This window comes from Apostichopus japonicus, chromosome 18 (genome assembly GCF_037975245.1).
Source record: "Apostichopus japonicus isolate 1M-3 chromosome 18, ASM3797524v1, whole genome shotgun sequence".
In the NCBI taxonomy this organism is placed as follows: Eukaryota; Metazoa; Echinodermata; class Holothuroidea; order Aspidochirotida; family Stichopodidae; genus Apostichopus; species Apostichopus japonicus.
The window spans coordinates 15,863,086-15,875,320 of record NC_092578.1 but is presented as its reverse complement, the minus strand read 5'-3'; the positions used below and the strand labels follow the sequence as shown (position 1 = coordinate 15,875,320).

Here is a 12,235-nt window from a genome sequence, read left to right as displayed (position 1 = left end):
GTCCTGTTCTAGTAAGTAGCAAATGAAGATATACGAAGATCATCTTCAACAAAGTATCTAAAATACGTCATAATTACGTCATATGCCGATATTTAAAAAATACAAATTTAGATTCGGTCGACCGATGTAAAAACGAATTTATTTTTTGTTCCCGACTGATTCTGAACGGACAGTTAATTTTGTATTTCTGAAAATATTCTCATGCCACCCCACCCCCACTCTCTATCTCCATTACCCCCCCCCCCCCCCAACTCCCACCTCCGTCAGCCCCCTAACCTCCATAGCCCTGTGAAACACCGTAAATAAACTGAGCAAAAACTTGGTACTTGCGCGTAAATTCGCGATACTACTGTAATATAACCCGATGTAGATGACGACTCAGTAAACTTTGAGTTCATCTGCCTTCTATAAGCAGCCAACACTTCATCTCTGTTGTAATCAAAACCATACTCTACCCAGAGGGAATACTGTGATATAATTCACTTCCGGTACGGTTCTGTATCGATACCGCGGTCTCAGTTCTAAATAGGTCAATATAATAAAAAATCGGCAATGTTCTCACAGCGAATATAGTTATTCAATTAAAAACTTTGATGAACCCGGGTATCCCTTATCAATGCTTTGCACTTTTTTCAATCTTGAATAAATCAGTTCGAAATTTACACCATTTAGTCACATGTTTAAACAATTAGGAAAACACTGTATTTTTGAGACACATACCATATCTTGACAATTATTCAAGTTGCAGCTTATATCAAATAGACAGTGTCGATGTAGGAATGATTTCAAACGCGGGGGGGGGGGGGGTGTGAGGGGCAATTGTTTTATCTCTCGAACGACTTTAGGTAGTAGTGGTAAGGAACGTCGATAGAAGTGCTATTGGCGAATCAAGGATTTTTAAAGAGGGTGTTAGGCCCTTGGGTCACTGATGCCGACTCCTATGTGGGGGGTTTGGGTGGTTCTCCCCACCTCCCAAAGTTTAGACGACTATGAATTTGGTCTTTAATTAGCTCTAAACGCAAGGTAGTGCTAATAAAATACTCTTGGTTTTCTTTTCTGTGTGAGGTGTAATAGGGGAGTGCACTGTACACCCGTTAGCAGTGGAACCCTGCCCCCCCCCCCCCCTCCACGTTTCACACGTCACTGACAATAGAATATCTATACCTGACCCTATTCATCAGTGTTGAAAAAAATATGTCATCCTTGGTTGTTGTTTTTGTTTCGAAACATTTTGCTCTGTTTTGCCCATTCAAATTAGTAGTTGATTTAAATATTTTTTTCATGTAGGTATGTGCACCTTCCCATGTATGGTACATCAACCCAGCGGTCGGAACTAACGATGACAGTACGAAGCGTGAACCAGTGGGCAGGTGCTATATCGCACAGAATGACTTTGCTGATATCACAAAATACGAGCCTTGTTACTATCCAGATGATAGTAAGTATTACATAAAAGGTGCTAAATGATCTTGAAAGGTCAAAAGTTGACATAATCCAATCTATCTTCTATGTACCACTGATGTTCCCTTATGCTCTTACATCAGTCAGGGTAAACCCCTGCGGGTGACATTCCAACATTCTCAACTCTTCCTGTAATGTATATTATCACCTTATCCCTTACGGTCTTATACGTTCCTTCTAAAGTAGATAAAGAATATGTTTTTTGTACACTGTCTTATTGATAGATAAGTTCGAACCATGATATGTTTTGTTTCATTACTGTCTTCTCCGTTTAGTTCTATAATAAATATGTACGTTGTGGTCAAGTGGTTAAGGCAGTGGACTTGTGATCTAAGGATTACAGGTTCGAGCCCTGGCCAGATCATTACGTTGTGTCCTTGGGCAAGGCGCTTTATCTCCATTGCCTCTCTTCACCCAGGTGTATAAATGGGGACCTGCGAGGTAACTTGTAAATATAGTTGCGTGCGCCGGTTTGTGGCTGCACCCTATGGGAAGTCCCCCGGGGGACACGTGGTTGTGGTGCACTGTGGTGCCCCAGAAGAGATTGACTGAATTGTGCACACTTTGGTATGTGGGTGTGACAAGTTACCAATGACCAGGGGTTAAGTTGTAAAGTCGTGTGAGGAGGCATTAGCCTCATACAAGACTGTAAACCTTCAACCGTCAACTTTTTTTTACGTAATATATTTGTTTGTTATAAGTCGTTTTATCTCACCAAACACCCGGTTACAGTGCGACATCACAGGTCCACTGAGGCAGTTCGAAACCAGCTGCAAGCAACGTGATGTACCACGTCATTCATATACATGTGATCCCGTGTCCTATATTGGCGAATCGATTGATGCCCTACCCCCCCCTCCCCCTCCCTCACATCTAGGGCTACACCCCAATTCATAACATAATTAAATTCATTGAAAGCTTAGGCTTGCAACACTGCTATTATATAGTTATCTAGCCTAAGCATACATTGTATAAGAGAGGGGTTTGAATGGAAGGTAAGGAAGAGGGAGCGGAAAGGGAGTAGGTGCGGGGGGGGGGGTGAGACTTTTTTTTAACCAAACGAATGATTAACAGCTGATCACATCTTTTGAGCGAGATTGCACAATTTAATGATTGTGATGCGTGTATAAAATTGTCATGTAATGTAAATAAAATCTTATATAGCGCACTACGCGCGATGCATCTGTGCGCTTTACAAACAATCTAGAATATACAATGACATAAAACAGTAAATACATAAAACAGTAAATTTACCATATAGATAAATACTGTCATGTAACAGTACCAGCTCCTTGATTGAAATATTATGCAAATTACTTGACATATTATTCACATTGTTTGATTGATTGATTAAATATTTAAATTCCTTGACTTATTATTCATATTGTTTGATTGATTGATTAATTACTTATTGAAATTAAGTGACTTATTATTCACATTGTTTGATTGGTTGATTAATTATATGAAAATAATTGACTTATTATCCACATTGTTTGATTGATTAATTACTTATTGAAATTAATTGACTTATTATTCACATTGTTTGATTGATTGATTTCATTATTGAAATTCCTTGACTTATTATTCACATTGTTTGATTGATTGATTACTTATTGAAATTAATTGACTTTCTATTCACATTGTTTGATTGATTGATTGATAAAAATTGATTGATTGACTTTTTATTGGATGGATATATTAATTATGACAATTCTCTCTTTAGAATCGACTTGGTACGAGAATAAACTTACTCACTGTCAGGCAGGCACTGGAGGGGATATCTCGATGGTGAGTAACTGAATATTCATAAAGAAGTCACAGTCTCTTTTCATACCTACTTTGTTGTTACTGTTTGTTGTTCTTGACTGTAGTATTGGCGGATTCGTTAGATTATAATTATATACATATCTTGATCTATTAATGAATATTCATTAAGAAGTCACAGCCTCTTTTCATACCTACTTCGTTGGTACTGTTTGTTGTTATTGACTAAAGTATTGTCGGATCCGTAAGATAAGTAATTATACTATATTAATTTTTGTGTGTACTATATACCCTTTTTTGAGCCAAATTATGTTCGCAGCTAATATTTAGTGCCAACAAAATTTCAGAATCGGGAACTCGGGGCCCTAGAGGTCCATCCACGCTTGGATCCGTCCATGTAGGCCGATACAGTTTTTTTAAGAGTAAATAAGATGGGTAACATTGAGTCTCTGAAACATTACAGTGGAACCCGTCTATAGTCAACAAAGCCATGCATCGTCTATTTTTATCGGTAAAATAATTTCACCTTTGAATTTCGCAGAACCACGTGCTTCTCGGTGGACCCGGTAGCTTCTACTGGCAGGGTGAGCGAATAGTATTACGTAACATTGTATAATCCTCACCATAATTAAGGTATCCTGTTACTTTGACATACGTGTCTGAGTTTGAGACATGCAATTAGGTGTGCGGCAACTCATTACGTAATAATTAAAGTTGTATTGTATATATATATATATATATATATATATATATATATACCTATTGGTTGCTACTCATTTACATGGCTTTAGTTCTCGGCGGAGGGGTTGGCTCATGTGATCATGGTATGCAATCTCACATTTCTTGTTATTAGTGAACAAAAATGGCAAAAAGAGTGCCGATAAAGGAACCAGTGTTTATCACCGGCAAAACGACTTCCATTTGGCTCATCCCTATGGCGAACGCAGGAACACTCAACACGGCTGCGTGTACTAACGTAGTAGCGTGTTATTATCGTTGTAACGATCACAAGTGAACGACATGAAATTAATGTTGATATGTTGTGGAATCAGTGCAGGTCGTGTTTCGACAGCAAATTTAACTTTGAGAAAATGATCCTTTAAAGGAGCTGAGGTTTAAATTCAGGTAAAGTGACTGGACTATGAAGTCTAATACACAGGTCATTCGGTCAGTTCCCTCAGCTGGAAAACAAACATTCATTGAATGTGAAATCATAAAGCCTTTTATGAAAAGGTTGTCTAATGACAAGTTTGTAATATGTTTCAGATTTTTTGAACAAGGACAAACAGTCTTGAATGCCATCCAAGGATGCTCTGTTTAAATAAACTTGAAAGTACAATGTTTTGGTTGGGTTACTAGAATGTAAGGGATTAACAAAGGATTAACAATTTAACATTCTGATCCGTTCCGAGGTGCCGACGTCGTCGTCACTTTTACGATCAATCCTGCAGAGATTTAACATTGTCTTTTAAAGGCATTGAAGACTTGCCCAAACCGCGTGCCGCGCTCTGAAAAAGTTAGCTCTCCCGTTGCTTGCAAATGACGTTTTCTTCTTGTCGCTACAAAATGCAGACAGTAATGGAACGTGATACCTTGTTATCTGTATCTAGACCTGAGATGTCCACGCTGCTATGCACACTGTGTTGTGGGTATTGACCGTAGCTGTATGTATTGACTGTACACTGTCTAATTACCGACGGTAGCAAGCTGTGTGTGTATTTTCTGGGATCGATGGTGGTGTCTAACACTCCTTTTACACCTCATTGGAAACTAGGTCAGATTATCGGCATGAGACGTTTCTTTGTGCGCGAGTCTTAACACCCTTAAAATGTGAATATCTTAAAAACCGGAATAGCAAGTGAACATTTGGTGCATGCACTTAAATGTTCCCTTTGCTTGGACTTAAATATATCAAGACTAAAATTCGCGTAATTTTCACCCTTCACATGACATTTTCACCTACGCATTAACAATATTTGAACATGGAAAATTAATTTTTCGCTTTAAAAACAACTCTGAAGTAAACAAAAGAGAAGAAGCCAGAACGAGGAAAAGACTATCTAAGTTTGTTGAACCAGAAACTTGATAATAAAAGGAGGATATCTCTTTGCTGGATCGCAACTTTCGACAGAACATGATATTATTCACTTCATCTTAAATGTCAAAAATGCAAAAACTAGAAAACCTCGTACGTATTACGCGAACAACAGGGAAATATGATCCACAACACGGAAGTAACATACACGTCCACTTATTCAAATCAAAATGTCAACAGGATACCTATTTACAATCACGCCGGTAATGACTTTATCGTAAAAACACATTAAATAACAAAGAATTAAATATAATTTAAAAAAAAAAACATTAAAAAAAAACAATAAAAATTGTTGCCATGGTGTCATCTTCACAAACGTCATACTTGATTTAAAAAAACGGCAATTGCTGTCTTCCAAAAGTGAGAGCAAAAACTGGTTTTGTTCCCTCTATTCAATATAATTACGTATTTTATCATTTCACTTCCCCCTCCTCCCCCCCCCCACTCCCTGTCCTATCTCTACCCCAAACCAATTTCTGATTTCTGGCATTTCTTCACGTATAGACAAGCATATAATGAAGAGCTCTCTTAATGGCCGAAGTCATTGAACCTCTTGTATTAGTGTAAATAAATACCTTATATTAAAGTGCTGTTATCATGAAATAAAACATGCTCAAGAGCACCGTACAAATGAACCAATACCCGGAATATAAAATAAACCATTATTTTACTTTAATTATGCAAATGATATGCAAGTTAAGTGCGCAGAGGGGTGCGTATGCTGGTCATGTGTTTCATTGTTATGCTAGGTAGTCTATTTCTGCTCGCATATATAAAGCAGGGAGCCTGCAGTATGTTATAAAGTTCTTTTACCTTCATAGGTCTTGACTCTTGAGTTATATTGACCTCATGTACGTCCGTTTTATTTTATGGCCGGACCACGCTTTGCCTCATACGTTAGAGTTACAAAATGAAGAAGTCCATATAAGTCTATGGAAACTTTACATGTTGAGAGGTGTGCCTGTTTGGTAACTTGCCATAGGCATGCAGGCAAGTAAACTATGCAGTCAAGTGTGTATGGGTGTATGCGTGTGTATGTATGTATGTATGTATGTGACGTCTTAGCTAGTAAACACGGTATCTTAAGATGGGTAGCCTCTGTAATTCTCTTATTTGATGATGATTTAGAATAAATTTTGACGAGTTAGTTCCCAAGTAGCAGTTCCCTGATCATATAACATTCTGCAAGACACAAGTATAGAAATATACCAGAATAATTAAACATTTTGAAAGCTTCTTCTGGATATATTGCACAAGGCAAGTAACCATTGAAAGTGGGGTGGGCGAGGGAGGGGGGGGGGGAAGGGGGTCTTCACTCTGGTTTTATACATGTGTTTGTTCTAACGGTAACTAAAAGCCATATACGGAGGTTACTGTACTGTTAAACATTTGCAGTACACCTTAGAATATGCTAAAGCATAATAAACAATAATTTAAAGTTAGTCGTTCATGAATAAAACCTGATATTCTTAAATCTGAGACTGAAATATTTATATAAGTGATAGGCCTATATTACTGAAATTCTGAATAAAATAACATTCATGATATGTAATTATAAGGGATAATACTTTTAAAAAAATCTATAAAGTGAGATTTGGACTGTTTAAATTGTCTATCCACACGTGTGTCCGTTAAACTTTTCACTGTCCATAACTCTTATGCATGATGTAACCTAGAGTAACAACCACATGGTTTAACCGCAGCCAGTCAGCTGTAAGACACTTTCTGTTCTGTTTTGTTTTGATTTGTTTTGTAAGTTGTCGTAAACTAATTAAAGAGCATAGTCATTGTATTAAAGCAATAGCAAAGTTATATGTTGTTAGCTACATGGGTTTGTTTTCTTGTGAGTTTTAGGTTGTGGTTAAGGGGTATGTGTTGTTACGGGTTTATATGTCGTTATGTGTTAAAGGTCTGCTGTATAGACCCAACTATAGCATGCTTTCATGGAAAAGTTTCTTGGGATATTCGTAATCGACCTGCCTTGGTCGTAAAATGACCTCTTTTTACCAATTAGTCTGCAACGCCTGCCACATCTTTCTTCTTGTATGAGGGTCTTTTTGTGAACGCTTTATGATTCACTAACTGTATAGAAATGAACATATTTCAACACAGTGTTTACACAAAGGGCCTCATGGTGTTAAGAAGATATGCGCAGGCTAATTGTAGAGCTCGAGGTCATTTTACGACCGTGGCAGGTCGATTCGTAATCACAAAACTCTCCTAGCTACAGCAGATCTTTAAATGTTGTATATTATGTTAGTTACCGTATATAATGTTATAGTTCATTGCCGTAAGTGTCAAAGCAGATATGTTTGTCAGCTTTTCATAGCGATCCCCAGCACAGCACGTTGCATAGATCCCTGAGCAAACTGTTTATAAGCTGGCGAGAGTTGATAAACCTACATTGCTGAACTTGCATAAATATAATTTATGAAGGTTGAAACTTTCTGAAGATGTTATCGTCCGTGAAATTGAGCTGAAGTGAAAGAAGTTAAATCATGCTAAGCACACAAGGAAATATTCTAGCTTATTATGGTAAACTTGTTTTCCCTTTCTTTCCTTCCTTGAATAGGTCAAATCTTCCGACGTGAGATCGATGATGTTACATCGGAACAGCACACATGGGAGGCACCGCTGAGTTTTGACGATAGTTACAGAGGTACGTGTACGGATGAGCATAATGACCATACCCCTAATTTGTTGATGAACTTTAAGACTTTAGTGAGGACGGACCTTTAAGACTTTAGTGAGGACGATAAGTAATTTCTCAGGTATACTTCAACTGGAGAATATTGTTGTTGGTTGGGGTGTCAGATGCCGTCAAGGGGGCAAGGTTAGAGGCCCGGTGGATCCCTGCAGGGACTTCGAGAACTGTACGATTTTCAGATGTGTCTTTGTCTCTTTTAGCGATTTTCAGTCACAAAATGCATGTTGCAAAATGCATTCTTCTGCAAAATATGTTACCTCCTTTTTCGTGTTACTTTTCTTTCTTTATAATTTTTTTAAGGGAGAGATGTTGGGGGGGGGGGTGAATACCCCATAAAACCCCGGCTTGTATACGGTACCTCTGTTATGGTGTGTTGTCAGACATCGCGTATCTTATAAGATACCGTTGGTTGGGTACGAAATCGCAAAAACAAATTATGTGCAATATAATGCATGCATGCAGCATTAATGTTGTCTTGCAAGCTTGTCTTACATCTAGACATTATAGTTTTTTTTTATCTATGTATATCTTACGATTGTTCATTTATTTTGCAGGTTACACGGTGTTGTTAGGGGATTTGAATGATGATGGTATTCTGGACAATGTTGTAGGAATCCCACGTTCACCTAATATGTTTGGTGAGGTAAGAATATTTTTTACGTTGATTGCCCTAACCTGTTTCTTCCTATGCGTGCATGTAGAGTACAGAATATCTACTGCGCATGTGCATAAAGTGTATCATGAAATCGTTGTGAAGTGAGTTCAGATTCATTATTTTACAAAAGGTGCGTAAATAGGATAGAGTATATCATCATATCCTCGTGAACCTTTTGGCGTTCCATAAGTAGTACCTCGTATCTTGCATTTTCACAATATTTACTTTTTTCCTTGATTACTTATGTCAGCCAGTTGGGAGAATTTAATTATGCTAATCCCATTCGATATACTTCTCCCATATCATGCTTCAAAGCACTCTTACAGATAGTGCAAATAGTTCCTACCCTTTTTCTGATAGAAACAGGATACTCATACTGTTCATACTGTCAGTGTTAGTGTATTAAAAGCAGAACATGCAAGTACAGTATGGAAATGAATTGTCCCAACTGGGTGCAGCATGTAACTTTCACAACATTTCGGTTACTTTGAATAAGTAGGTATATATTCGCCAGACTGTAAGACAGATTCATGATCTGCCACAATGAATGACGTTGGACTTATCGTGGGAGGGGGGGGGGGTGAAGGTGGTTGGTGGAAGGAGAATAGGAACATGTAGGGAGAGTTGGGGGGGGGGGGAGTTGTAAGGTTTGTTCTTGGCCTCGGTGATCAATCCAGTGTAAAATGGAAAATTCAATAACAAGACCAGTCATGAAATGGGTCTGTACAAGACTTCGTTTGAAAGGGTACTGGGTATATGGGGTAAGGAGGGGGTGTGAGGTCTTGATTGAGTTATGATCTTGAACTTTTATAAACTATTTTTTTTTGTCGTGTCCTTTTCTTGACAGGTTTCAGTGTATGACCATAACTTAAAGTCAATATTCAACAAATCTGGACATCAGCTAGGAGAGTATTTCGGTAACAGTCTTGCAGTAACGGACCTCAACAATGATGGGTAAAAAATGCTTCCACTGAACATTCTGAAAATGTCGCAAATTATTAAACGGATATTCCAGACTTTGGGCAGTCAATGTAAACAATTACCTTCAAGAGAAAAATATTCCTTACTGCTAGATGAAAACCCCACCCCCCCACCCTCCCGCCCCCACAAAACTGAAAAACTGTCAGAAATTACTTTTTAGCAATAGGTTGTACCTGGCTCCTATAGAAATAGAAGTCTACCCCCCTTCCCCTCCCTTCCTTCCCTCTCAATGTCTGGGATGGCATCATATTATTATGTTATCTTTCAGTTAATTTCATTGTTCCGTAGTAGCGGATATTACCACTATCTATAGCAACGAGATATGCAAACAAATTAGCGATACGTATTCTTATATATTAAGTGTTTGAGAATCTTCAAAAAGTGAGCCGCATTAACATACTATACTTTCTATTTTGTCTTTCTCAACAATTGACTTTGGTTAGCTTGAATGATCTCATCGTGGGAGCTCCAATGTACACCCACCAGGAGCAGCGAACCACTAACTACGAAATTGGCAGGATTTACATCTTCTACCAAAGAGTGAATGGGGTAAGGTTAAGTGAGAGAAACTTAAAGGGGTTGTGACAGCTATACGAACAGGAGAAATCCGAGAACCGAATCGGGGCCCCGAGGAAAATGCCACCGGGCTCTCCGTTTTGAAGTCTTTTGAAAGTTCATGGCTGCATATGTCTTCCTTTTGATCAAATGGAACTTTCATTTTGAGTCATGTTCGCATTCAAATCTATCGAATAAATTTCCAATACACTAGTCTTGTGGTTTTGTAAGTGAAAATAGACGCACTGTTGTAGAACAATGTTAAGAAGCTCAACATCACCGTCTGCTTACATACTCTACCCCCCCCCCCTTGTCAATGTGTTTATGTTAATATACTGCATCCATCAACAACTAACTGCAAGTACGTTGGGGAGGGCGCGGGGGCGGGGTGGGGGTGGGGTTAAACTGAAAATGAACACACTGTTGGTATAGAACAATGTTAACAAGATCATATTTTCTGTTTACATACACTGTTCTCTTGTTAATTAGTTTATTTCAATTACACTTCGTATATCATGCATATATCATCAAATCAATTTGTTTTAAAAAGTGAAAATGATCGCACAGTATATTAAAAGAATATCACCGTTTTTAGTCCACCAACGATATCATCCATAATATTTATTGTAAAAGCCACTTTTATACTGTTTGAATGTACAAAGACCGCTATATCCAGAGTGAACACTCTTCCTAGCCAAACTCAGAATTTCACATGGCCCCATTTTTCTCATTCTTTCTAATTTTTAGAAGGGAAGGATTACTTTATCCTCCAAGAAGACAATCATTGGTCATACCGGGCAAGGTAGATTTGGTTTCTCTATCACAGCTCTGGGTGACATTGATAAGAACGGTTATAACGGTAAATAAATTAATCATGATTAATTTCTCGTCATTTTGTAAAAAAAATTATTTGCGAATTCAAATCCAATTCTTCAATGGACTGTTTTTTTCTTCAGTATATTGAAGGGGAAAAAAAGGTTAATCTACGAAAGGGTATTTCTGAAAGCATAACATGTTCCTGTCGCTTTGACATCCAAAATTGCATCTTGGCGATGGAGTGTAAAATAATGCAATAAACTGAAAACGAATGACAAACAAAATTTAGTTATCAGGCGCGTATCCAGGATTTTCTAACCCGGGGGGCGCGAATTACTATCTAAGCGGAGCGCCACCATCGGTTGGCGCGCAGCGTACAAGAAAATTTCTGGTTTTGATACCCCCCCCCCCCAGATCACCGGAAACGGCACTTCTCGGGCTTGAAATGACCAACCAGATGTACACTTTTGGCCTGAGAACCAAGTATTCCTAATAGTTTTTTTTTCCATCCATAACCTTTTTGAAGATTGGCAACCCGGCACACGTCATGTTCGACCTGATCGCATCTTCCGTGGGTCTTTGCTTTTGTAGGTGATTCTACGTCGCGGCCCACAATACCCGTCAGCCCCACTTTTCAAGGTTTTAAGCCCCAAATTTGTTCAGAATTTGAAAATTCACATTTCTCGTGAATAAACTCACTTCAAAACATACCCATAATGTTGTACAAAATTTCATCTATGGACAACCAATATAGAAAAACCTTCTTCAACCCCTAACAGACCGGTCAAAATTGCACGAGTAGAGAGAAGTGTGATGCAGAATGTTGGTCAGAAATTTTCGAAATTTCAGACACAGTTAATTTATTGGTGTACAAATATTAAACCTGTTATAACGGCTATTATAAAACTTGGTTGAAGGAAATGAAAAAAATAGCAGATATTTCCGAAACCGAACACTACACACATAGGCGTAGGAGGCGCGGCGGCAGTGGCGGAGCTAGGGGTATTGGTCAGGAGGGGCGAGAATGGTCTGTAGGGGCGCTTTCGACACTATCTAAGCGGAGCGCCACCACTGGTTGGCGCGTAGCGCACAGACAATTTTTGAGTAAAGATACTCCCTAGATCGCCGGAAATGACCCTTTCAGGGCCTGGATAATTTGCAGATAAACGAAGTATAGGGTGTCATCGCCAAATTACACCAA

At 38.5% G+C, this 12,235-nt stretch overlaps 1 protein-coding gene across 1 annotated transcript in view; it reads left to right on the top strand.

Moving 5' to 3' along the window:
* The window catches only part of LOC139958479 (integrin alpha-8-like), a 50,790-nt gene that overhangs the window by 21,413 nt on the left and 17,142 nt on the right, over positions 1 to 12,235 (top strand). Inside the window, exons 3-11 of the mRNA XM_071955570.1 lie at positions 1 to 11; positions 1,288 to 1,438; positions 3,185 to 3,249; positions 3,767 to 3,809; positions 7,893 to 7,979; positions 8,582 to 8,670; positions 9,530 to 9,636; positions 10,107 to 10,212; positions 10,966 to 11,077. The exon at positions 1 to 11 is cut by the window's left edge and continues 87 nt beyond it. Coding sequence (XP_071811671.1) covers positions 1 to 11; positions 1,288 to 1,438; positions 3,185 to 3,249; positions 3,767 to 3,809; positions 7,893 to 7,979; positions 8,582 to 8,670; positions 9,530 to 9,636; positions 10,107 to 10,212; positions 10,966 to 11,077 — 771 coding nt within the window. The remainder of the gene's footprint in view (positions 12 to 1,287; positions 1,439 to 3,184; positions 3,250 to 3,766; positions 3,810 to 7,892; positions 7,980 to 8,581; positions 8,671 to 9,529; positions 9,637 to 10,106; positions 10,213 to 10,965; positions 11,078 to 12,235) is intronic.